This window comes from Coregonus lavaretus (genome assembly GCF_964263955.1).
Source record: "Coregonus lavaretus genome assembly, chromosome: 3".
Classification (NCBI taxonomy): Eukaryota; Metazoa; Chordata; class Actinopteri; order Salmoniformes; family Salmonidae; genus Coregonus; species Coregonus lavaretus.
The window spans coordinates 46,039,412-46,067,313 of NC_139990.1; the positions used below are offsets into that span (position 1 = coordinate 46,039,412).

Below are 27,902 nucleotides of genomic sequence, written 5' to 3' on the forward strand. Positions count from 1 at the left end.
CTCTGTTAACAACTAACCTGCTAACCCTAACCCTGATAACTCACCTGCTAACCCTGTTAACTAACCTTCTAACCCTGTTAACAACTAACCTGCTGACCCTAACACTGTTAATTAACAAGGTATTTATGTACAAATGGAGAATAGGTAATGAATGCACCTTTAAATATCAAAATGCTGTCCCTCCCCAAACGTGTGCAAATTGATTTAAAATAACCAGCAGTGGTTGCCTTTGAAAAAGCAGAATCTTTATACTATTATTGCAACTTTGGTAACACTCAACTTACATTGAATGTTGTTGCATTGTTGAATTGTTACAATGTTACAAATTGCTCACTAGATGGCATTATAACAACAAAGTCGATTGAGAAACCGAATGAGTCTTCTGACATAATTTAATACAGCCGCTTTGTTAAGTAGGCAACGCAGTGTCTTAACTTCTACGACAGCAAATTAGAATGCATAAGGTTTTGAATTCCTTACAAAAGTAGGAGCGACTGCCTTTTTCCAAACTGTTTCCTCAGTGCACATGATTTTGTATCCTTTCTGAAAGCAGGAAGCAGCACACTGTCAATCGTAGTAAGACAGATAACAGCATTTCCTTGGAAGAGCCATTCAACTGCAGTGTTTACAGAGGTGTTTTGACTGTCGCTTTCTGTGGCTACAAATTCATTCAGACGAATGTCAGTGACTTTGGCCCTTGATCTTTGATTACCGATGGACCAACAGGTTGGTGAAGATCATTGCTTTGCATTTGAAATAAATCAGTTAAAGACTAACTTTATGTTTAGACTTTTTTTTTTTATGTAGCTACGTTCTGATAGAAGTTAAGCCTATTCATTTTCACGAAAACATTCATATGCTTTGGCGGTGATGTATGCACAGTAGCTACCTGTGTGTGATTGACAAGCAACATGGAATTTGATCACATGCTTCTTGGCCAATAAAGTTGTCTTGGGGCGGCAGGTAGCTTAGTGGTTAAGAGCGTTGTGCCAGTAACCAAAAGGTCGATGGTTCTAATCCCCGAGCCGACTAGGTGAAAAATCTGTCGATGTGCCCTTGAGCAAGGCACTTACCCCTAATTGCTCCTGTAAAGCCTATTATTTAACTATGCAAGTCAGTTAAGAACAAATTATTATTTACAATCACGGCCGGATTGTGATACAGCCTGGAATCGAACCAGGGTCTGTAGTGAGGCCTCTAGCACTGAGATGCAGTGCCTTAGAACGCTGCACCACTCGGGAGCCATGACGTGATTCATGTGTATCATATGAACACTTGTTGTTCTCCTATGCAAAGGAATGCAGGAACTGGTGACTGGTCGCCTTTCAGACAGCCCATTAGAAAATCACAGGTCTATTGTAGATGCCAAAGAGATTTTTATTTAAAAAAAATTGAAATCTCAAAAGGCACTTATTTTCAATACAGTAGCACTAGGCCATCCACCCACCCATCATAAAGTGAACTGTGCCACTCTGTAGAGTTTTCTCAGTGACCTATTAAAGGGTATCTCTGTCTTCAGCACACATTAATCCAATTTGCTCAGAACTGCCCCTCAAGCAGGGAAATGCAATTAAAGTTGGTGTATCTTTTATCTCCTTAGGTGGCTGCCTTTACAGAGGAGAAGAGCTTGTACTTTACATGACTACAGCTGTATGTCCACCAACTCTGCTTTGTTGTTTGGCGAGGTGATTCCATGGTTGCTTTTGACACATTTTTTAATGGTTTCTCAGAGCATTTGGTTTATTGGCCTAGTAGTGATCAGGTGAACTGTGTTTCAAGCCTGCGGGCCTCTCGGCTTGATGTTGTTGTTGTTATTGGGAATATCTATTAAAAGGTGATATAATAAGCAGGATGTCATGTGTTCTTTATCTTGTTATCCAGGTGCTGTGATCAAGGGTAAAACAACTTGCCCAAATGAACAAGCCAAGGAGTGTGACTCCTGTTTCTGAAGAACAATCTCTGTCTCTCTCTCACCCTTTTTCTCTTTCTTTCTCTCTCTCTCTCTCTCTCTCTCACCCTCTCTCTCGCTTGCTCCTCCAAAGCACAGATCCCATGCTTGGATGTGATTCCACCATTGTGAGCCTGAGGTACAGAGGAGGAAAGTCAGGTTCTGATGGCAGACCATCTTCCCTCAGGGTTACTGGAAGCATGTGTTGTCGTCGGAGCCTCTGGGGATCAACTCAAGGATGTCTACCAGGTAATGCCAATCAGCAAATGCAATTTTTTATACAAAGCTTATTAGGCTAGGTTGTTGTTGAATAAATATTGAATCAAAAAGCCCTATGTGCCCTGTCTGTAAAATGGAGGTTAACGTGGAATGTTCTGTTTAGTCTTTACAGCAGGGCAACAGGACAACAGACGTCCCTTTTTTAGACTCAGAGGTCTTGCAAGTCCACGTGCCTCCGTTTGTGACCAAAGAGAATGCCGATGAGTCTGGTGGCCCCAGAACCTTCAGTCAAGTCCAATGCAGACGGTCCTTTATCAAGAAGAAGGAGAGGCCAGTGGTGGCTCCTAGTGGCCCTGGAGGGGCAGGGAGCAGTGAGGGGGCCACTATAACGGAGGATGTCAGCGTCCCCAAGGACATCGACCTCATGGCCCTGCCCCAACTCTGTTTTCCAGGTAGAGTATATCGTGAAGCTGATAGCCAGTTAAATTTGTCATTGTTGGGATTATAAAGATGACTTGACTTGTTTTGACTTGACTTGAGGTAAACGCCATACCAAAATGAAGGCTGACAGACATCCCTATTTACAATGTCATTGCATTAAAACATTAGCTCGAAGACATTGCCCAATGCACTGTCTAACAATAGAGAGATACAAATAATCCTTCTTTTCTGAAATCAGGGGGGCTTCAAGTAACAAATGAACCAAAAGAAGAGCGCTTTCACTTTCTAGTCTTCACGGATGTGTTCGGTAACCAAACCCATGGAGTGGTTGTTCAGTGTTATAGACCATTTCAGGTGTGAGACTTCCCTTTTTATTCTCCTTCATAAACATATGATCATTTTCATTATAAAGCTGTGCAAAACAAAACACTGTGTTAAACGCTTTCGCTATTATGACGCTTCTTCCTGCGAAAGACTCAATGCTCAGACAGTTGATTTGTCACTTCTGTCCTCATAGGAAGGGTCAATGTTCTATCAGAATGGACACTGGTCATCCACCAAGACCACTAAGCTCTACATTGCTTATGCCATCTGTGTCATATCCAAGCATCCTTACTACAATGCTCTCAAGGACTGTCTGTCTTGGTAAGGGTCAATACATCTTCAGTACAGCCGTATCTGTGTATTGTCATTTCTTAAATCTTTCATTCTCTTCTGTACACTTCCGTAGTTTGTTGGTACAGCTTAGAACATGCAGGTTGTCTGAAGAGATGGTGAAGGAATTTGCAGCCAAACTTGCTCTGGTGCCCATTCCACCCCCTGGACAACTACATGTGGTGAGCTGCTTTATATCTATCCAAACTGCTAGGCTAACTGAAGTACCAGTGGTTGGTTGTATTTTAACACCAGTCACTCTACATGAACAATGCATTGTTAGGGTTTGATTCCTCCTCGGTCCCTCACGTCTCCCCCTCTCTCCATCCAACGGTCTGAATAAAAATGACCCAAAAATACAAAACACTCTACTACTACTACTACCTGAATGTGTAGTGATGTTGATGATGTATTCACCCCTGACTGTGCCCAGGTGTTCAACCTGAGACCCCTGATGATCGTACTACCTTCCAGAGAGGATAAGGATCACCCCGTTGTAGACCTGGACCTCCATCTGTGCTTTAGGTCCAAACAGATTTTACAGGTGAGGACAGGTAACAGCATTTTCTACAACGAGCCATTCAACTGAAGTGTTCGGAGTGGTGTTTTAACTTCATCCCAGTCTGGCAACACAAATGTCTGTTTCAATGGACAATACAGTTCTCCTCTCCTCTCCTCTCCTCTCCTCTCCTCTCCTCTCCTCTCCTCTCCTCTCCTCTCCTCTCCGCTCCTCTCCTCTCCTCTCCTCTCCTCTCCTCTGGTAGTATTGACCCCTGGCCCTGTGTTGGTTTGTCCAGATCATCACTGGTATCTTGATGGAGCAGAGGGTAGTGTTCTTCTCAGCTGACTGGGCCCGCCTCACCCTGGTGGCAGAGTGTTTCATGGTCTACATCCACCCCCTCCACTGGCAACACCCCTACGTGCCCATCCTCTCAGGCCAGATGCTGGACTTCGTCATGGCCCCCACCGCCTTCCTCATGGGCTGCCACCTCAACCACTTTGAGGAGGTCGCTGCGGTAGGAAGCTTTGTATTAGTAGTAGTAGTTTCTTTATTACAACCTTGGTACATCCTTTATATAACCATGGTTACAGTGGGGAAAAAAAGTATTTAGTCAGCCACCAATTGTGCAAGTTCTCCCACTTAAAAAGATGAGAGAGGCCTGTAATTTTCATCATAGGTACACGTCAACTATGACAGACAAATTGAGAATTTTTTTTCTCCAGAAAATCACATTGTAGGATTTTTTATGAATTTATTAGCAAATTAGGGTGGAAAATAAGTATTTGGTCACCTACAAACAAGATTTCTGGCTCTCACAGACCTGTAACTTCTTCTTTAAGAGGCTCCTCTGTCCTCCACTCGTTACCTGTATTAATGGCACCTGTTTGAACTTGTTATCAGTATAAAAGACACCTGTCCACAACCTCAAACAGTCACAATCCAAACTCCACTATGGCCAAGACCAAAGAGCTGTCAAAGGACACCAGAAAAAAACAAAATTGTAGACCTGCACCAGGCTGGGAAGACTGAATCTGCAATAGGTAAGCAGCTTGGTTTGAAGAAATCAACAATGGGAGCAATTATTAGGAAATGGAAGACATACAAGACCATTGATAATCTCCCTCGATCTGGGGCTCCACGCAAGATCTCACCCCGTGGGGTCAAAATGATCACAAGAACTGTGAGCAAAAATCCCAGAACCACACGGGGGGACCTAGTGAATGACCTGCAGAGAGCTGGGACCAAAGTAACAAAGCCTACCATCAGTAACACACTACGCCGCCAGGGACTCAAATCCTGCAGTGCAAGACGTGTCCCCATGCTTAAGCCAGTACATGTCCAGGCCCGTCTGAAGTTTGCTAGAGTGCATTTGGATGATCCAGAAGAGGATTGGGAGAATGTCATATGGTCAGATGACACCAAAATATAACTTTTTGGTAAAAACTCAACTCGTCGTGTTTGGAGGACAAAGAATGCTGAGTTGCATCCAAAGAACACCATACCTACTGTGAAGCATGGGGGTGGAAACATCATGCTTTGGGGCTGTTTTTCTGCAAAGGGACCAGGACGACTGATCCGTGTAAAGGAAAGAATGAATGGGGCCATGTATCGTGAGATTTTGAGTGAAAACCTCCTTCCATCAGCAAGGGCATTGAAGATGAAACGTGGCTGGGTCTTTCAGCATGACAATGATCCCAAACACACCGCCCGGGCAACGAAGGAGTGGCTTTGTAAGAAGCATTTCAAGGTCCTGGAGTGGCCTAGCCAGTCTCCAGATCTCAACCCCATAGAAAATCTTTGGAGGTAGTTGAAAGTCCGTGTTGCCCAGCGACAGCCCCAAAACATCACTGCTCTAGAGGAGATCTGCATGGAGGAATGGGCCAAAATACCAGCAACAGTGTGTGAAAACCTTGTGAAGACTTACAGAAAACGTTTGACCTGTGTCATTGCCAACAAAGAGTATATAACAAAGTATTGAGAAACTTTTGTTATTGACCAAATACTTATTTTCCACCATAATTTGCAAATAAATTCATTTAAAATCCTACAATGTGATTTTCTGGATTTTTTTTTCTCATTTTGTCTGTCATAGTTGACGTGTACCTATGATGAAAATTACAGGCCTCTCTCATCTTTTTAAGTGGGAGAACTTGCACAATTGGTGGCTGACTAAATACTTTTTTCCCCCACTGTATGTCTTTGTTATGTTATTTGATGTTGGACAACAATATGATTTTCATGACAAGTGTCCATCTGTCCATATACAGTGTTTAGACCTACTGCTTGGTTTTAGTGTCTTGTTCCGTTTCCAAACAGTTGAAATGTCATAGCAGTTGGAGAAAGAAAGCTTTGACTTTTGAATGTTTTTGGAACTCTCTTCTATTCTCTATGACAGGAAACAGACGACCTGATCTTGATTAATATCGATGATGGAACAGTGTCGTCCTCCTGCTCAGAGACTGTCGACCTACCAGATGTCCCCTTCGCTTCAGCAGAGTGTTTTACCAAGCGGTAGGACACACATTCCAAATGGCACCCTGTTCCCTATATAGTGCACTACTAGGGAATAGTGTACTACTTTTGACCAGAGTCTTATGGGCCCTCGTAAAAAGTAGTGCACTATATAGGAAATAGGGTGCGATTTGAGAATCAATTAACATTTTATTTGTGACATGCTTCGTAAAGAACAAGTGTCGACTAACAGTGAAATGCTTACTTGCGGGCCCTTCCCAACAATGCAGAGAGAAAAACATTATAACAGGAGGAATACATAGACAATGCAGACTATGTGCTCTGTTCTGTGCTGAAGCTCACTACAACTGAAATGAGACATCCATTGTCTCAATAACACAGAATGAGGATATTGAGAGGTAGAATATCACATCAGTTATCACTCACATTCTGGCACGAACAGTCATGTTTATATAACATTGTTTTTTGTGTCAGTGAGTGAACAACAGTTTTTTGTCCTCCTGCTGCTCTACAGGAGGAAAGGCCTCCAGCTACAATATGATCTAGAGGTGTGTCACCAAGGGGCCGGCGCAGACATTAACGAGATGCGCATGCTGAGAAGAAAATGGCAGCAGAACCTGAACTGGGAAATACAGAAGGTTACCTTGGAGTTAATTGTCAACATGTTCAGGTCAGTCGTACTGTTCATACTCTTTTTCTGAGGTGCTTAAAGTATGACATCATCATACACAGCGGGTGGACTTCCTGCTTACAGACATCAACAAGTAAATTCAAATCTGCCAAGACTGCTCTCCCTTGAGGAATGCCCACACTGGGAAGAGCTAATAGTGGCATATGTGAGATTTTGTTGGTGTTGTTTTCTATAAGGAGGAAGTCACCCCGGTGAGGTGTACGAGGATGTTATATTTCCTAGTCTTTAAAGGCACTAATGTAGCCTGTGTATTAATGGTCCGTTGCATTTCCGCCTTTCATCAGGGATGTCAGTGGTCACCTGAACTATGAACACAGAGTGTTTAATAGTGAAGAGTTCCTGAAGACCAGAGAGCAAGCTGACCAACCCTTTTATAAAAAGGTACATGTTGATCACTATCGCTATAAAGAGTACGGTTGATTCCTACGGTCAATTTATACCTGTGTGTCCGTGTAGGTCTTGGAGACACATATCTTTCATTCATTCCTGAAGGACCGCCTCAATAGGAAGATGGATGCTTTCACACGCATGGAAGTCAACACTCGCTCAGAGACACAGAAGTAAGCTCTCACTTACAATATCCCATTCCTGCATATCCCTTCCCCTACCCTCCAAATCACTTTTCTCCCTGATGGGTACAGTGATGGTTAGAATGAATCCTGAGTTATGGCACCACTGGTAACCTGCCTGGACATGTTATGGAATTCAGTCCAATTATTCAGTCACATAATTATTTTATAGAACACACTGCTGCAAACATGCTTTGTTAACATCAAAGGAAGAGTTTCTCTACAAGTCTGATCCAGTTATCCAGTCTGTTGGATGTTGTATCATTGTTCAATATTTGAATGTACAGCGGAGGGGTTTTTCTCAAACCTCTCTTCGAGAACCCCCATCCATTTACAGTGTTTGAGAGCTTCGATGATTAGTTGACCAGTTAGGCTGAATGATTAGTTGACCAGTTAGGCTTGATGATTAGTTGACCAGTTAGGCTTGATGATTAGTTGACCAGTTAGGCTGGATGATTAGTTGACCAGTTAGGCTGGATGATTAGTTGACCAGTTAGGCTGGATGATTAGTTGACCAGTTAGGCTTGATGATTAGTTGACCAGTTAGGCTTGATGATTAGTTGACCAGTTAGGCTTGATGATTAGTTGACCAGTTAGGCTGGATGATTAGTTGACCAGTTAGGCTGGATGATTAGTTGACCAGTTAGGCTGGATGATTAGTTGACCAGTTAGGCTTGATGATTAGTTGACCAGTTAGGCTGGATGATTAGTTGACCAGTTAGGCTGGATGATTAGTTGACCGGTTAGGCTGGATGATTAGTTGACCAGTTAGGCTGGATGATTAGTTGACCAGTTAGGCTTGATGATTAGTTGACCAGTTAGGCTTGATGATTAGTTGACCAGTTAGGCTTGATGATTAGTTGACCAGTTAGGCTGGATGATTAGTTGACCAGTTAGACTGGATGATTAGTTGACCAGTTAGGCTGGATGATTAGTTGACCAGTTAGGCTGGATGATTAGTTGACCAGTTAGGCTGGATGATTAGTTGACCAGTTAGACTGGATGATTAGTTGACCAGTTAGGCTGGATGATTAGTTGACCAGTTAGGCTGGATGATTAGTTGACCAGTTAGACTGGATGATTAGTTGACCAGTTGAATCAGGTGTGCTAGTGCTGGAATAGATAAAGTGAAAGAAACTGGCTAGGGGTACTGGAGGAGCGATTTGGGAAATTATTGAATTCTGTTACATAACACCCCACTGCAAACATGCTAAATCTATGACAGGTTTAGGGTCTTGTATGGTATTTAGGGTATTGTATGGTATTTAGGGTATTGTATGGTATTTAGGGTCTTGTATGGTATTTAGGGTATTGCATGGTATTTAGGGTCTTGTATGGTATTTAGGGTCTTGTATGGTATTTAGGGTCTGTATGGTATACAGTCCTTTTATGGTATTTAGGGTCTGTATGGTATTTAGGGTCTGTATGGTATACAGTCCTGTATGGTATTTAGGGTCTGTATGGTATACAGTCCTGTATGGTATTTAGGGTCTGTATGGTATACAGTCCTTAAGGTATTTAGGGTCTGTATGGTATACAGTCCTTATGGTATTTAGGGTATGTATGGTATACAGTCCTGTATGGTATTTAGGGTACTGTATGGTATTTAGGGTACTGTATGGTATTTAGGGTCTGTATGGTATTTAGGGTCTGTATGGTATTTAGGGTCTGTATCGTATACAGTCCTGTATGGTATTTAGGGTCTGTATGGTATACAGTCCTGTATGGTATTTAGGGTCTGTATGGTATACAGTCCTGTATGGTATTTAGGGTCTGTATGGTATACAGTCCTTATGGTATTTAGGGTATGTATGGTATACAGTCCTGTATGGTATTTAGGGTACTGTATGGTATTTAGGGTCTGTATGGTATTTAGGGTCTGTATGGTATTTAGGGTCTGTATCGTATACAGTCCTGTATGGTATTTAGGGTCTGTATGGTATACAGTCCTGTATGGTTTTTAGGGTACTGTATGGTATACAGTACTGTATGGTATTTAAGGTACTGTATGGTATTTAGGGTCTGTATGGTATTTAGGGTCTGTATGGTATTTAGGGTACTGTATGGTATTTAGGGTACTGTATGGTATACAGTCATGTATGGTATTTAGGGTACTGTATGGTATTTAGGGTACTGTATGGTATTTAGGGTACTGTATGGTATTTAGGGTGCTGTATGGTATTTAGGGTCTGTATGGTATTTAGGGTCTGTATGGTATTTAGGGTCTGTATGGTATTTGTCCCATGTCAGAATGAAGGCGATGATCGACATCCCCAGGAGGCCCACCATGCAGGAGATGGCCAGGAAGTATAGCAGCCGCCCAGAGAACCATCTGAACAAGAGGCTGGGGATGAGCCTCCCCAACCTGGGAGAGGAGCACCCCCTCAACCTCCTCAGACATACCTCCCTCAAGAAGATCATCATCCCTGAGAGTGGTGAGTACACTCTTAGAAAAAAGGGTTCTAAAACGGTTCTTTGGGCTGTCCCCATAGGGTAACCCTTTTTGGTTCCAGGTAGAACCCTTTTTGGTTCTAGTTAGAACCCTTTTGGGTTCCATATAGAACTCTCTGTGGAAAGGGTTGTACATGGAACCCAAAAGTGTTCTACCTGGAACCAAAAAGGGTTCTTCAAAGGGTCCTCTTATCCTATGGGGACAGCCGAAGAACCCTTTTAGGTTCTAGATCGCACCTTTTTTTTTCTAAGAGGGTTACAAACTTCCAGTAACTTTCCCCAAATTCCCAGGTTTTCCAGAAATCCTGGTTGGAAGATTACTGGAATTAGGAGGGAGTAAACAGGAAATCATCCAAACGGGATTTCTGGAAAACCAGATAATTTTGGGAAAGTTACTGTAATTTTACAACCCTAGCAGTGGGAGGACTAATAATAGCTACACACTGATTAACACATATACTGTGAGGTTAGTAACATTACACGGTTACATTAACATTACTCAGTAACATTATGCGCTTACACTTTCCTTGAAACGTCCTTCTAAAAGGCTACTTTACATAACACTGTCATAACAGATGTCATAACAAGTCATGTCTGTTGTTGTCAGCTAATGAAAACTGACTTCACACTGTTATAACACAAACAATGTAGTGTTACGTATCTCTGGTTCTACCTGGAACCAAAAAGGGTTCTTCAAAGGGTCCTCCTATGGGGACAGACGAAGAACCCTTTTACGTTCTAGATAGCACTTTTTTTTCTAATAGGGTTAAAAAATTCCAGTAACTTTCCCCATATTCCCAGGTTTTCCAGAAATCCCAGTTGGAAGGTTACTGGAATTAGGAGGGAGTAAGCAGGAAGGTTAAAGTCAAGTGCAAGTCATTAGGCCTTCTGTGAACAAGAAGATTCATCTTAAAAAGGGACATTTCACAAATGTTCAACTTCATATTCATCATCTCCAGCACCACCCCAACATCAACATATGTGAAAATGGCACGTTTCCATATTTTGTAATAAAAAAGATTGAGGGAGTTAAGCGTTCCAATGACATCATTGGTGAGCGTCATGTGATATTAACCAATTATGAGGAGGCATTACCTACTAATTGCTTACTAATTGTCTAGTTATTGGTTGATGTCATTGAAAACACTTATCCCCCTCTATCTTTTTTACTATAAAACATAGAAACGCGCCATTTTAACATATGTTGATGTTGGGGTGGTGCTGGAGATGATAAATATGAAGTAATTTGTTTTGTAATTTTCCTTTAAGGCTCCTATGTTTACAGTGTCAGTCTTTTTCTCTTTTTCTACACAGCCCTCAAGATCCCGCCCAAGCCTGTGAAGATCTTCAAGCTGCCAGAGTTTCCTCCTCCCATGGTGCACCACTATGTCCAGAACTACTACGGAGAGCTGATCATACTACTGGGGAAGGCCATCTTCTGTGTTCCTCCTGAGAACTCCACTCTCCTGGCCAGGTACTTCTGCTTTGTTTAGAACATTAGGTTTACTCATTTATATTTGTGAAGCCACACTTTAAACAAACTACATCTAAAAAAGTCCTCATAAAGTGACCAAACCGCCAAGTTTACAAAGGCAATGCTCCTGCCGGTAGCAACGAGAGGCACCTGGTGAGCGAGAAAGAGAGAGGGCGCATTAGTGTGTGTCCAACCGGTCAGAATACGCACTACATACGTCACACTACTGTCCATACAACCCTTTCCCTATTTCCAAGGTACTTCTACCTGCGCGGCTTCATGAACACGCTGTGTTCCAAGCGTCTTGACGCCCTCAGCGACTTCCAGAACCTCTACAAGACGGACATCGAGATCTTCCCCACCGTCCTGGTGAAGACGCTAGTGGACTCGCTGCAGAAGGACGAGCGCTCCCAGGCAGACCAGCGGCCAGAGCTCAAGCGGCTCATCTTCAAGGTGAAGACAGACAACGAGATGGTGCTGGTCCAAGCTGACGACCACGTGAAGAAGTTTCAGCTCCCTAAAACCCACATGCTGCAGGAGGACTTTGTGAAGCGCATCCAGGAGTCTGGGATTGTGAAAGACGTCACCACCATCCATAGGTTGTTTGAGGCTCTCACTGTGGGTAAGTTGAGATTTACCATCCATTGGCTGTCTGAGGCTCTCACTGTGGGTAAGTTGAGACTTACCATCCATAGGCTGTTTGAGGCTCTCACTGTGGGTAAGTGACTTACCCATCCGTAGGCTGTTTGAGGCTCTCACTGTGGGTAAATTGAGATTTACCATCCATAGGATGTTTGAGGCTCTCACTGTGGGTAATTAGAGATTTACCATCCATAGGCTGTTTGAGGCTCTCACTGTGGGTAAATTGAGATTTACCATCCATAGGCTCTTTGAGGGTAAGTTGAGATTTACTATCCATAGGCTGTTTGAGGCTCTCACTGTGGGAAAGTGACTTAGCGGTCAGGCCTCTCATTGACAGGACATGGAAATACATGAGCAGTACAGTATGGTTGTACTATAACAATAAGAACACCCATAATAATAAACAAGTGATTGATCTGTTAATACAGTTTGAAATACAGTACTACTCTGCCTAGGAACACGGTGTGTGTCATCTGATTATCCTTACTTTATTAATAGGATCTTGTAAGAGTGACTTGGGTTTGGATTCAGCCATGAGGAGTCCCTCCAAATCAGTATTTTACATCGACTCCTCATTGGATGGTAAGCAAAAGACTAGGCCTATGTCCAGTTTGCCTGCAGCATCCCATCGTATGACGGGTCAGCGGGACTCATGTGGCATCTCAGATTTTTCTCTCCATCTTCATCTCTGCTTGGATTTAACGCTCGTTCCATGACATCATACATGAGATGTATGGCTGTTGTTTAATGGGGCGTCTTCAGCTATGAAAGACGTATACGTGTGCTCTTTGCTTTGACAAAACACAGTGTTCCTGTTTACAATGGATGCTGTTTGAAGTAGCTTGTTTCTATTGGCTTGTATGACATGCATGAACATCAAACTAAAATGATGGAATGCATTTGCATGGTTTTAATGTGCGTTTGATGAGCATGTTCTCTTCAGGCTGCTGAGGCTTGTCATGCCTTGTTTAGATTCACACCACGACTCATACAAAGAATGGCTCCTTGAAGATTGGAGTTGATATTTCTTCTAAGAGTAGGTTACCTGTGTTTCAAGGGCAACAGAAGCAGATTGACCCAGAGGTGTTCCGTGTGTTCTACACCTTCTGGAAGGAGACGGAGGTGGAGGCCCAGGACGTTCACCTGCCAGCTGAGGTCATAGAGCACCTGGACAACAACGAGTGTGTCTACAAGCTGTCCTGCTCCGTCAAAACCAACCAGGGAGTGGGCAAGATCGCCATGACACAGAAGAGGCTCTTCCTGCTCACTGACGGGAGGCCTGGGTTTATCGAGATCACCAAGTTCAGAGACATAGAGGTGTGGTTACTTTATGTTTAGGCAGTAGTAGTAGGACTGTTCAGGGATGAGTTCTCTGAAAGCTTTGTAGTACTAAAATAATATTTGGCAAGTATAGGCAATGGACGAAAGATGATCTTAGTGCTATGAAGCTTTTGGAAACTCACTGAGTAATTAATAATACGGAAGGGTACATTGGTATGACTACAGTGTATTGCCTTCAATGTTTGGCTTTGTTCAAAGGAAAATATGTCATGATGACGATGACTCATCTGATATTCCTCTCATCACATTTCAGTTGAATGCATTCAGTTGTCCAACTGACTAGGTATCCCCCTTTCAGGAGGTGAAAATCTCCTTTGCTCCGTTCCTGCTGCTGAGGATCCCGTCTCTGAAGATCAAGTGCAGTCTGAGGAAGGAGGTGTTTGAGGCCAACCTGAAGTCTGAGTGTGACCTGTGGAACCTCATGGTCAAAGAGATGTGGGCTGGGAGGAGGATGGCAGATGTCCACAAGGTAGGATATAAACTTTGACATGATCTCAAAGACTGGTGCTGCATTCAGTAGGGTATACTGTATGTAACCAAGTCGAATTCATTCAACTAACTCAGCTTGAAATACCACAACCCGCACTGTGGAATTGCTATATTTTCGGTGGCGCAGCTGTCTGAAGGAAGCAAAAGCTGTTAAGCAGTGCAGTGACTTCTGTTAAACACTTTGTGGAACGTGTGGGTAGAAATATTAGCATAGTCCATTTTGCCCTCCTGAATGCGTCCTGTGGTTATTCATAGTCTTGAAAAACATGTCACATTCTTTTATTTTATTCTTTTATTATGAAAGATCGGTTGGCACTTTTGGCAGCAGACATTTCCTAAGGTCACAACGGCATCCTTTCTCAAACTACAGCATCCTTTCTAAAAAAGCTGTTGTTTCCTAAATCACACTTTCCTTCTTTTTTTTTTACACTGGGGAAAACACTGGCCTGGTCGTTTTCTGCAGGCTTCCTGAAGTGATATTATTCTTAAAGTACATGCTTGTCCCACCCCTCTGGCCTGATGGTTTCCTGCAAGCTTCCTAAAGTGATATTAATCTTACGGTACAGGCTTGTCCCGCCCCTCTGGCCTGATGGTTTCCTGCAAGCTTCCTAAAGTGATATTAATCTTACGGTACAGGCTTGTCCCACCCCTCTGGCCTGATGGTTTCCTGCAGGCTTCCTAAAGTGATATTAATCTTACGGTACAGGCTTGTCCCGCCCCTCTGGCCTGATGGTTTCCTGCAAGCTTCCTAAAGTGATATTAATCTTACGGTACAGGCTTGTCCCGCCCATCTAGCCTGATGGTTTCCTGCAAGCTTCCTAAAGTGATATTAATCTTACGGTACAGGCTTGTCCCGCCCCTCTGGCCTGATGGTTTCCTGCAGGCTTCCTGAAGTGATATTAATCTTACGGTACAGGTTTGTCCCGCCCCTCTGGCCTGATGGTTTCCTGCAAGCTTCCTAAAGTGATATTAATCATACGGTACAGGCTTGTCCCACCCCTCTGCTCTTGTGGAAAACATTATATTTTGTCCTAATGATTTTTTCCTGTTAATGTGATCTCTGGTTAATTGGCCCTACTCATTGTACATTGTAGTGTGTAGTAGGTTGTGTATATCTCTCTTATAGGATCCTCAGTACAGGAAGTGTGTGTAGAAGTTATCATGTTCCCTTTAAGGATCCTTAGTACAGGAAGTGTGTGTATGTTGTCATGTTCCCTTTAAGGATCCTCAGTACAGGCAGTGTGTGTAGAAGTTGTCATGTTCCCTTTAAGGATCCTCAGTACAGGAAGTGTGTGTATATTGTCATGTTCCCTTTAAGGATCCTCAGTACATGCAGTGTATGTATAAGTTGTCATGTTCCCTTTAAGGATCCTCAGTACAGGAAGTGTGTGTAGAAGTTATCATGTTCCCTTTAAGGATCCTTAGTACAGGAAGTGTGTGTATGTTGTCATGTTCCCTTTAAGGATCCTCAGTACAGGCAGTGTGTGTAGAAGTTTTCATGTTCCCTTTAAGGATGATTAGTACAGGAAGTGTGTGTATAAGTTGTCATGTTCCCTTAAGGATCCTCAGTACATGCAGTGTGTATAAGTTATCATGTTCCCTTTAAGGATCCTCAATACATGCAGTGTGTGTATAAGTTGTCATGTTCCCTTTAAGGATCCTCTGTACATGCAGTGTGTGTAAGTTCTCATGTTCCCTTTAAGGATCCTCAATACATGCAGTGTGTGTATAAGTTGTCATGTTCCCTTTAAGGATCCTCAGTACAGGCAGTGTGTGTATAAGTTGTCATGTTCCCTTTAAGGATCCTCAGTACATGCAGGGTATGTATAAGTTGTCATGTTCCCTTTAAGGATCCTCTGTACTGGCAGTGTGTGTATGTTGTCATGTTCCCTTTAAGGATCCTCAGTACATGCAGTGTATGTATAAGTTGTCATGTTCCCTTTAAGGATCCTCAGTAAAGGCAGTGTGTGTATAAGTTGTCATGTTCCCTTTAAGGATCCTCAGTACATGCAGCAGGCTTTGACTAACGTCCTGCTCATGGATGCTGTGGTTGGGAGCCTTCAGACCCAGAAGGCCATATTTGCTGCCTCCAAACTGGCATACTTTGACAGAGTGAAACATGAAGGTATGCATTATGGTCCAGATACACTGTTGATTTTTTTTGTGTGCATATAAATCAGCTGTAAGCTTTACCATTTGTATTTTTAAGGGTGGGGGGTTCCGGACACAGATTTAGCCTAGTCCTGGAATAAAATACAAACTCAATGGAGAATCATTGAAAAATGTATTTAGTCCAGGAGTTTCCAGGAAACCAGCCCTCGGAGTTCAAGGATCAAGTATACAACTAAATCAATGACATTGTATGACCCTCTGAAGAACAATAGTGTTTGATATTCATTGTGATTTTCTGTAATCAGGATAGTGAATAATCTTCTGATATGATGCCATGATGTCATTTTGTCTCCTGTCTGTGAGCAGTTCCTATGATGGTTCCGAAGACGACATCGGAGACGTTGAAACACAAGATCAATCCATCGCTTGACCTCCCAGCTCCCCAGACTGTACAGGTCTTACTCTACACACCAGGTGAGGGGATATAGACCGCTGAGTTTTTATGATAGTTTCAGTCTCTTATCTTCACTCTGATGTATCTGCCTGTAAGATAGAAGTTGTTTACGTGCCAGTTAAGTGCATGTCCTAACATGTCCAGTTAAGTGCATGTCCTAACATGTCCAGTTAAGTACATGAAGAGATGTGCTGATACATATTGACCATCTTGTTGCTATGCAACCAGTGAACTGGCCATCATTGCTAGCCATGGTCTCTCTCTGTGTTATCTGAGACAGTCACAAGATGACATGATGGTGGACGGTGTTAAATTGACCAATTTAGCATCAGTAATACATCTGAGTTGAAAACCAGAGGAGCTTTGAAGCCATCTTTGTTGGCTGCAAATACACACTAGTGGAAAGCACCCAGACAGGTCTAATTGTTTGTCTACTCTCAGCTGTTTACTTAGACGAGTACATGCGCATGTATTGTGAACTTTTGTCTAATTTCTTCACACTTGTCAGGTGTGGTAACTTATGAACATGTTATACTGTACAGTATGAGTCAACAAACGTAATATGATCTCAAAGGCACTGAAAAAAACATGATATGTTGTAATGGAGAGCTATATACCATATACACATAATATATATACAGTGGGGAGAACAAGTATTTGATACACTGCCGATTTTGCAGGTTTTCCTACTTACAAAGCATGTAGAGGTCTGTAATTTTTATCATAGGTACACTTCAACTGTGAGAGATGGAATCTAAAAAATCCAAGAAAATCACATTGTATGATTTTTAAGTAATTAATTTGCATTTTATTGCATGACATAAGTATTTGATACATCAGAAAAGCAGAACTTAATATTTGGTGCAGAAACCTTTGTTTGCAATTACAGAGATCATACGTTTCCTGTAGGTCTTGACCAGGTTTGCACACACTGCAGCAGGGATTTTGGCCCACTCCTCCATACAGACCTTCTCCAGATCCTTCAGGTTTCGGGGCTGTCAGCTCCGCAAAACTGACTTTCAGCTCCCTCCAAAGATTTTCTATTGGGTTCAGGTCTGGAGACTTGCTAGGCCACTCCAGGACCTTGAGATGCTTCTTACGGAGCCACTCCTTAGTTGCCCTGGCTGTGTGTTTCGGGTCGTTGTCATGCTGGAAGACCCAGCCACGACCCATCTTCAATGCTCTTACTGAGGGAAGGAGGTTGTTGGCCAAGATCTCGTGATACATGGCCCCATCCATCCTCCCCTCAATACGGTGCAGTCGTCCTGTCCCCTTTGCAGAAAAGCATCCCCAAAGAATGATGTTTTCCACCTCCATGCTTCACGGTTGGGATGGTGTTCTTGGGGTTGTACTCATCCTTCTTCTTCCTCCAAACACGGCGAGTGGAGTTTAGACCAAAAAGCTCTATTTTTGTCTCATCAGACCACATGACCTTCTCCCATTCCTCCTCTGGATCATCCAGATGGTCATTGGCAAACTTCAGACGGGCCTGGACATGCGCTGGCTTGAGCAGGGGGACCTTGCGTGCGCTGCAGGATTTTAATCCATGACGGCGTAGTGTGTTACTAATAGTTTTCTTTGAGACTGTGGTCCCAGCTCTCTTCAGGTCATTGACCAGGTCCTGCCGTGTGGTTCTGGGCTGATTCCTCACCTTCCTCATGATCATTGATGCCCCACGAGGTGAGATCTTGCATGGAGCCCCAGACCGAGGGTGATTGACCGTCATCTTGAACTTCTTCCATTTTCTAATAATTGCGCCAACAGTTGTTGCCTTCTCACCAAGCTGCTTGCCTATTGTCGTGTAGCCCATCCCAGCCTTGTGCAGGTCTACAATTTTATCCCTGATGTCCTTACACAGCTCTCTGGTCTTGGCCATTGTGGAGAGGTTGGAGTCTGTTTGATTGAGTGTGTGGACAGGTGTCTTTTATACAGGTAACGAGTTCAAACAGGTGCAGTTAATACAGGTAATGAGTGGAGAACAGGAGGGCTTCTTAAAGAAAAACTAACAGGTCTGTGAGAGCCGGAATTCTTACTGGTTGGTAGGTGATCAAATACTTATGTCATGCAATAAAATGCAAATTAATTACTTAAAAATCATACAATGTGATTTTCTGGATTTTTGTTTTAGATTCCGTCTCTCACAGTTGAAGTGTACCTATGATAAAAATTACAGACCTCTACATGCTTTGTAAGTAGGAAAACCTGCAAAATCGGCAGTGTATCAAATACTTGTTCTCCCCACTGTATATGACTGTGGGTGTATCCATTGACTGACTGACCCATGGATTGTACAGGTTTAGTGTATTTGATGTTGATGTAGACATTCACAGGTAAAAGCTGAACTGCTGTGACTGACTATCCAGTCTCTCTCTCTGTCTATCCAGGCCAGTTGAGTTACTCGGAGGCAGACGGAGATGGGAACCCCAAGCTGTGGTGTGCCCTCAGTGGTGGGAGGGTGGTCTTGTTTGATGCAGCCAGCTGGTCCATGCAGCAGAACTGTATTCAAGTGGGATCCTCCCAACTGGTATGATGTCTGCAAGCGTACACATACCATTTCCCCTGCACTCTCCCTGGCCTATCACTCAAGCCTCCCTGCTAGGCTTTGTTCCACTATTCACATTATAGTAGCATATCACTTAGAGAGAAGCATTGGATTTGGCCATGCATTCTAAGGGTTATATGCTAGTGTGGATATTGGAACATGTCCTTTGTTTCAGTGAAAATGCTTACAGATAGCCATTGAAAATAAATTGTTATATTGAATTAAGTACACAGTGATCTCTTTCTCTCTGTCTCTCTCTCTCTCTCCCTCTCTAGCTCTGTTTCACTTGTTCTCCCCCTCTCTCTCTCTCTCTCTCACTCTCACTCTCACTCTCACTCTCACTCTCACTCTCTAGCTCTGTTTCACTCTCACTCTCGCTCACTCTCTTTCCCTCTCACTCTCTAGCTCTGTTTCACTTGTTCTCTCTCTCTCTCCCTCTCTCTCTCTCCCTCTCACTCTCTAGCTCTGTTTCACTCGTTCTCTCTCTCTCTCTCTCTCTCTCTCTCTCTCTCTCTCTCTCTCTCTCTCTCTCTCTCTCTCTCTCTCTCCCTCTCTCTCTCTCTCTCTCTCTCTCTCCCTCTCTAGCTCTCATTTTCTCTCTTTCTCTCTCTCTTTCTCTCTCTTTCTCCCTCTCTCTAGCTCTCATTTTCTCTCTTTCTCTCTCTCTTTCTCTCTCTCCCTCTCTCTCCCTCTCGCTAGCTCTCATTTTCTCTCTTTCTCTCTCTCTCTCTCTCTCTCTCTCTCTCTCTCTCTCTCTATCTCTCATTTCCTCTCTCTCCCTCTCTCTTTTTCTTCTGTTGACAGTGTTTCCTCCTGGTGGTCCTGTAATGTATTTCTGTGGTCTCAGGAACAGGAGTTCCTACCATTCACATGACAGTGGATTAAACCTGGATATGCCTTGCAAAAGTATTCATCCCCCTTGGTGTTTTTTCTATTTTGTTGCATTACAACCTGTAATTTCAATGGATTTTTATTTGGATTTCATGTAATGGACATACACAAAATACTCAAAATTGGTGAAGTAAAAAAATAAAAAAATAAAACTTGTTTCAAAAAATTCGATAAAATAAATAACGGAAAAGTGGTGCGTGCATATTTATTCACCCCCTTTGCTATGAAGCCCCTAAATAAGATCTGGTGCAACCAATTACCTTCAGAAGTCACATAATTAGTTAAATAAAGGCTGCCTATGTGCAATCTAAGTGTCACATGATCTGTCACATGATCTCAGTATATATACACCTGTTCTGAAAGGCCCCAGAGTCTGCAACACCACTAAGCAAGGGGCAACACCAAGCAAGCGGCACCATTAAGAGCTAGGAGCTCTCCAAACAGGTCAGGGACAAAGTTGTGGAGAAGTACAGATCAGGGTTGGGTTATAAAAAAATATCAGAAACTTTGAACATCCCACGGAACACCATTAAATCCATTATTAAAAAATGAAAAGAAAATGGCACCACAACAGACCTGCGAAGAGAGGGCCACCCACCACAACTCACAGACCAGGCAAGGAGGGGATTAATCAGAGAGGCAACAAAGAGACCAAAGATAACCCTGAAGGAGCTGCAAAGCTCCACAGTCCATAGGACCACTTTAAGCCGTACACTCCACAGAGCTGGGCTTTATGGAAGAGTGGCCAGAAAAAAGCCATTGCTTAAAGAAAAAATAAGCAAACATGTTTGGTGTTCGCCAAAAGGCATGTGGGAGACTCCCCAAACATATGGAAGAAGGTACTCTGGTCAGATGAGACTAAAATTGAGCTTTTTGGCCATCAAGGAAAATGCTATGTCTGGCGCAAACCCAACACCTCTCATCACCCCGAGAACACGATCCCCACAGTGAAGCTTGTTGGTGGCAGCATCATGCTGTTGGGATGTTTTTCATCAGCAGGGACTGGGAAACTGGTCAGAATTGAAGGAATGATGCTAAATACAGGGAAATTCTTACATTTACATTTTAGTCATTTAGCAGACGCTCTTATCCAGAGCGACTCACAGTTAGTGAATACATATTTTTTTTAATATTGGCCCCCTGTGGGAAACAAACCCACAACCCTGGCGTTGCAAACGCCATGCTCTATCAACTGAGCTACATCCCTGCCGGCCATTCCCTCCCCTACCCTGGACGACGCTGGGCCAATTGTGCACCGCCCATGAGTCTCCCGGTCGCGGCCGGCTGCGACAGAGCCTGGATTCGAATCAGGATCTCTAGTGGCACAGCTAGCACTGCGATGCAGTGCCTTAGACCACTGCGCCACTCAGGAACACAAATTCTTGAGGGAAACCTGTTTCAGTCTTCCAGAGATTTGAGACTGGGACGGAGGTTCACCTTCCAGCAGGACAATGATCCTAAGCATACTGCTAAAGCAACACTCGAGTGGTTTAAGGGGAAACATTTAAATGTCTTGGAATGGCCTAGTCAAAGCCCAGACCTCAATCCAATTGAGAATCTGTGGTATGACTTAAATATTGCTGTACACCAGCGGAACCCATCCAACTTGAAGGAGCTGGAGCAGTTTTGTCTTGAAGAATGGGCAAAAATCCCAGTGGCTAGATGTGCCAAGCTTATAGAGACATACCCCAAGAGACTTGCAGCTGTAATTGCTGCAAAAGGTGGCTCTACAAAGTATTGACTTTGGGGGGGTGAATAGTTATGCATGCTCAAGTTTTCTGTTTTTTTTGTTTTATTTCTTGTTTGTTTCACAATAAAAACATATTTTGCATCTTCAAAGTGGTAGGCATGTTGTGTAAATCAAATGATACAAACCCACCAAAAATCAATTTTAATTCCAGGTTGTAAGGCAACAAAATAGGAAAAATGCCAAGGGGGTGAATACTTTCGCAACCCACTGTATGTCTGCGTCAAAAATAGCACCTATTCCTTATATAGTGCGCTTCTTTTGACGAGAACCCTATGGGCCTTGGTCAAAAGTAGTGCACTATATATGGAATTGGTGCCATTTGGGACGCTAATTACAGTGGGGGAAAAAGTATTTGATCCCCTGCTGATTTTGTACGTTTGCCCACTGAAAAAGTCATGATCAGTCTATAATTTTAATGGTAGGTTTATTTGAACAGTGAGAGACAGAATAACAACAAAAAAATCCAGAAAAACGCATGTCAAAAATTTTAGAAATTTATTTGCATTTTAATGAGGGAAATAAGTATTTGACCCCTCTACTAGTACTTGGTGGCAAAACCCTTGTTGGCAATCACAGAGGTCAGACCTTTATTGTAGTTGGCCACCAGGTTTGCACACATCTCAGGAGGGATTTTGTTCCACTCCTCTTTGCAGATCTTCTCCAAGTCATTAAGGTTTCGAGGCTGACGTTTGGCAACTCGAACCTTCAGCTCCCTCCAAATATTTTCTATGGGATTAAGGTCTGGAGACTGGCTAGGCCACTCCAGGACCTTAATGTGCTTCTTCTTGAGCCACTCTTTTGTTGCCTTGGCCGTGTGTTTTGGGTCATTGTCATGCTGGAATACCCATCCATGACCCATTTTCAATGCCCTGGCTGAGGGAAGGAGGTTCTCACCCAAGATTTGACGGTACATGGCCCTGTCCATCGTCCCTTTGATGCGGTGAAGTTGTCCTGTCCCCTTAGCAGAAAAACACCCCCAAAACATAATGTTTCCACCTCCATGTTTGACGGTGGGGATGGTGTTCTTGGGGTCATAGGCAGCATTCCTCCTTGAGTTGATGCCAAAGAGCTCCATTTTGGTCTCATCTGACCACAACACTTTCACCCAGTTCTCCTCTGAATCATTCAGATGTTCATTGGCAAACTTCAGACGGCCCTGTATATGTGCTTTCTTGAGCAGGTGGACCTTGCGGGCGCAGCAGGATTTCTGTCCTTCACGGCGTAGTGTGTTACCAATGGTTTTCTTGGTGACTATGGTCCCAGCTGCCTTGAGATCATTGACTCCTGAGTGGCGCAGTGGTCTAAGGCACTGCATCGCAGTGCTAACTGTGCCACTAGAGATCCTGGTTAGAATCCAGGCTCTGTCGCAGCCGGCCGCGACCGGGAGACTCATGGGCGGCGCACAATTGGCCCAGCGTCGTCCAGGGTAGGGGAGGGAATGGCCGGCAGGGATGTAGCTCAGTTGATAGAGCATGGCGTTTGCAACGCCAGGGTTGTGGGTTCGATTCCCACGGGGGGCCAGTATAAAAAAAATATGTATTCATTAACTGTAAGTCGCTCTGGATAAGAGCGTCTGCTAAATGACTAAAATGTAAGATCCTCCTGTGTAGTTCTGGGCTGATTCCTTAAAGTTCTCATGATCATTGCAACTCCACGAGGTGAGATCTTGCATGGAGCCCCAGGTCGAGGGAGATTGACAGTTCTTTTGTGTTTCTTCCATTTGCGAATAATCGCACCAACTGTTGTCACCTTCTCACCAAGCTGCTTGGCGATGGTCTTGTAGCCCATTCCAGCCTTGTGTAGGTCTGCAATCTTGTCCCTGACATCCTTGGAGAGCTCTTTGGTCTTGGCCATGGTGGAGAGTTTGGAATCTGATTGATTGATTGCTTCTGTGGACAGGTGTCTTTTATACAGGTAACAAACTGAGATTAGGAGCACTCCCTTTAAGAGTGTGCTCCTAATCTCAGCTCGTTACCTATATAAAAGACACCTGGGAGCCAGAAATCTTTCTGATTGAGAGGGGGTCAAATACTTCTTTCCCTAATTAAAATGCAAATCAATTTATAACATTTTTGACATGGATTTTTTTGTTGTTATTCTGTCTCTCACTGTTCAAATAAACCTACCATTAAAATTATAGACTGATAATTTATTTGTCAGTGGGCAAACATACAAAATCAGCAGGGGATCAAATACTTTTTTCCCTCACTGTGTGTATGTGCTGAATACGTGGCTTTATTATGTGCACAGAACTGCATGCTGGGATTGGACCAGGATCAAGTATGGATTGGCTCCCAGGATTCCATCATTTACATAATTGACACTCGCAGCATGTCCTGCAATAAGCAGCTGACAGAGCACAGGCATGAGGTTATGGACTTTGCCCTGGAGGAGAGTGACAAGATGAGGTAAAATGTTACACATATAGTACTGTATGTCTGTGTCCCAGAGTGCAGCTTATTCCCTATATAGGTCACTCCTTTTGACCAGGGCTCATATGGTAAAAATTAGCGCAGTATGTGTATAGGGAATAGGGTGCCATTTGGGACACAGTCGGAGTCCTCTTCATGCTACTGTCACTTCACCCTCACAAACTATTAACCCAGGATTCTATTGCAAAGGAAGGATAAAGTGTTCTTACTGCCTGTTCAAATTACCAATGCACCTATTGCAGAAAGTAGTTATTGTGGTCCTCTGTAGCTCAATTGCTAGAGCATGGCGCTTGTAACGCCAGGGTAGTGGGTTCGATCCCCGGGACCACCCATACGTAAAAATTTATGCGCACATGACTATAAGTCGCTTTGGATAAAAGCGTCTGCTAAATGGCATATTATTATATTATTAATATTCTGACTGACATCACCCCAGTATAATTTTGCAAGGCTCTTAGAATGTGGAGTGTTCAGTGTTGTGATGCCTATTTCCAACCAGCAGATGACAGTAGTGTACTTAAACGACACTACTTAACACTGTGAATCTTCAGTAGTTAAACCACAATCAGGCTTCTGCGTGGTGCTTGTTTTAATCCAACTGTCCCTCTCCTCCCTCCCTCCCAGTCAGACATACTCCTGTAGTGCCGATGGAACAGTCATTCTGTGGGACCTCTCAACGCTAAAAGTGAAAAAGCAGTTTCAACTGACCTGTGATAGGCTTATGTCCATTCAGCTCTTCAATGGAACACTGTGGTGCTGTAAGTAAACTCACTCAGTCATAGTTATACTCTAACTGTATATTATTATTATTATTATTATTATTATTATATTTTTGTACATACTCCCATGTATTGTATACCCTGCCAATGATCAATTAACAAAAGTGTGTCAAGTGAAAGACAGAAAAGTTTTTTTTTTGTTCAAATCAAATTGTGTTTGTCACACCTTACCGTGAAATGCTTACTTACAAGCCTATAACCAACAATGCAGTTTAAAGAAAAATAAGAGTTTTACTAAAATATTTACTAAACAATAAAATAACAATAAAATAACAATAACGAGGCTATATACAGGGGGTAGCGGTACCGAGTCAATGTGCGGGGGTACAGGTTAGTCGAGGTAATTGAGGTAATGTACATGTAGGTAGAGGTAAAGTTCCCATTTGTTGTTATGTTGACTAGGTGCCAGAGACGGCATCATTGAACTGAGGAAGAACGGATCCCCACTTCGTAAGATGACACTTCCTGAGGATCTACGGAGCATGCCCACTGAGTTCAGCAGCCTCATCCTCTTCTTAGAGGTAGTAGGCCTGTGTTCCCTTCATCTTGGAGATTTCACTGAACCAAGATCTTTATCTCATCCTGGCCCTTCACCTTGGCCTCCAAGTGGTCTCAGTAATCAAGCCAGGCAAAATGTATTTTTGCAACGGTCAGTTTGCTTGTCATGCGAGTGTCATGAGCTGATGGCTAAACCAGTCCACTGTGTGTTTCTTTCAGAGGGGCCAGTTGTGGACGAGCTGTTCTGATTCTGATGAGCTCTGTCTCTGGCACTTTAAAGACCTGACCAAGCCTTTCCTGAGGGTGCAGCTACAGAACTGTACAGGGGTCAACCGTATGATCAAGGTTAAGAATCAGGTGAGAAAATAATGGTCTCGGTTGGATGTTCACACCTGCTGTTCTTTGCATTTTCTTGCTGGTAAGACTTTATTGGAAGGGTACCAACATAAGAACCTCTTAACACATTACTATTAACCCATACAAAACACATTCATAAGCAGCGCCTAATAATTTAGTAAATTATTCTGTCAACAATCGTCTTTCTCTGAATTTTGCAATTTCTACAAAAGCTTTCAAAGTAGCAGTTAAGATAGTACAGGACTTAGAAATGATACCATACATTCCACCCTACCATCATTCATTTATCTTCTTTCTCATAGTGAGAATTTGCATTTCCAGAGCAAACACTGCTTTTTATTTAGGTAGTAAATGTCACAGTACAACTGCAAAGCCTCAACAAGCTTATCTTCCTTGTTTGTCTCTACCCCTCCCTCCTCCAGATCTGGGTTGGCTGCAGAGGGCCGAGCCCGGACCAGTGCAGGGTGAGTGGGAAGATCTACGTAGTGGACACAGAGAGCCACAGTGTGGCGAAGGAGCTGATGGCCCACACAGACAGTGTCCAGGCACTGTGCTCTGCCGAGGACCGCTATGTACTCAGCGGCTCCGCCTACCAGGATGGCAAAATCGCCATTTGGAAGGTCGAGTAGAGAACGAGTAGCCTGGTCCAATATCTGTTTGTGTGGTTTCGCCAACTCTTTTAAGTGAATAAAACGTTTGGCACAACAATGACAGGAGTTTCCTAAACAGCACAAATAGATCTGGGACCAGGTTAGAGGAAGAGCCCTGCAGACCCTGAGGAGTCCTAAACGTCTGAAGAAGCTATAGACCCCTCAAACTCAACTCTGGACCTCGAAGCCAGTTTCAATGCTTTGTTTCATTGTTCCCTCTAATCAGGGACTGATTTAGACCTGGGACACCAGGTGGGCGCAATGAATTATCAGGTAGAACAGAAAAGCAGCAGGCTCCGGACCTCATAGGGTCAGAGTTCAACGCCCCTGCCATAGACTATAAACTGTTCTTGTTTTTTCAAAGCATTGCTCTGAAATGTGTTTTTCCTGGATAAAAGACTGAAGACTGGCCATTTTGTTTTTCACATTCTTCGATTCTGTGTCCCGTGGCACCCACGCTGCGCCACCTTGTGGTCTGGTCTCCCTCCTCCCTGCCGTACTCAGCAGCACCACCTTGTTAGAAAATCCTGGTGAGGACCCTGCTATTCCCTATATAGTGCACTACTTTTGACCAGAGCCCTATAGAGAATAGGGTGCCTTTAGGGACGCAGTAAATATACAGTGGACAGTGAGGCTCAGGGAATTACCTGATCATGAAGAACCATGTCGTCCTCTGTTCTCTTTATTTTAATGTTGGGGACTGCCTTTATATACTGCGTGATGATGTAATAGCATTTCTCAGACTGTTTCACTGCATTTTTACTTATTTCACTAACAATGTTCTGGATACACTAAATGTCTTCTTTCAGATTCATATCTCCACTGCAACCATGTCTTAGCTGTCACTTACAATAAAAAAGTATTGTACGGTTTGTATTCCTAAACTTATTCATGCAAGTCACCCTTTCTTTCATATACAGAGAACGCTGAAATAGGTCTTGAATACAAACCATTGTCATCTAAAATCATATTCTGAGCAGTTGACGTGTGCTTCACCCCATCGTATGGGCATTGAGGGTTAGTTTTTCAGTGAATATGTCTTAGTTAGCCCTTTAAAGCGAGGTTGCCTTGGGTGTAAACAGCGAACAGATCAGTGATTCTGTATCTTACTATGGCAGGCATCCTCATCCACAATGCATTCTTCTTCCAGTCCATGTTCTGGGCAGGGATTCAGTGGTCTGGCCGAGGGTGGTGGGAGGCTGCTCTAATGCACCCTGGGGGTACGTCCCAAATGGCACCCTATTCCCTATAAAGTGCACTACTTTTGACCAGGGCCAATAAGGCTGTGGTCAAAAGTACTGCACTATTTAGGGAATAGGGTGCATTTGGGACCTTGCCTGGGTCTCTGGTATGGGCGTGGCTTGCTGTGTGTTGTAGTATTATGCAGGGAGGTTAATGAAAGGAATGTTTTGGGATGTGTGTGTTAGACAATGGAAACACAGAGTTATCTTGCTGTGTCTGTCTTTGTGGGTGTGAATGACATGTAAATGTGGGTCTGTTTAACCACAGAGAACTCTGTTGTCAAAGCATTTTTTTGCATTGCG

The 27,902-nt window shown here is 43.4% G+C and overlaps 1 protein-coding gene across 1 annotated transcript; it reads left to right on the top strand.

The window, feature by feature from the left end:
* Window positions 1-2,113: 2,113 nt before the first annotated feature.
* Window positions 2,114-27,230, top strand: LOC311111486 (DENN domain-containing protein 3-like; the record flags this gene model as incomplete). Its single annotated transcript, XM_084154223.1, has 25 exons — window positions 2,114-2,197; window positions 2,331-2,619; window positions 2,847-2,962; window positions 3,126-3,253; window positions 3,339-3,444; window positions 3,696-3,806; window positions 4,060-4,278; window positions 6,160-6,275; window positions 6,751-6,906; window positions 7,212-7,308; window positions 7,384-7,487; window positions 9,747-9,931; window positions 11,262-11,421; window positions 11,679-12,043; window positions 12,562-12,645; window positions 13,121-13,380; window positions 13,703-13,873; window positions 15,889-16,018; window positions 16,372-16,479; window positions 18,844-18,983; window positions 23,893-24,050; window positions 24,699-24,832; window positions 25,256-25,374; window positions 25,571-25,708; window positions 26,131-27,230. The coding sequence occupies 25 exons, from the start codon at window positions 2,114-2,116 to the stop codon at window positions 26,335-26,337; spliced, it is 3,885 nt and encodes a 1,294-aa protein (XP_084010349.1). The 3' UTR covers window positions 26,338-27,230.
* Between the last annotated feature and the right edge of the window lie 672 nt (window positions 27,231-27,902).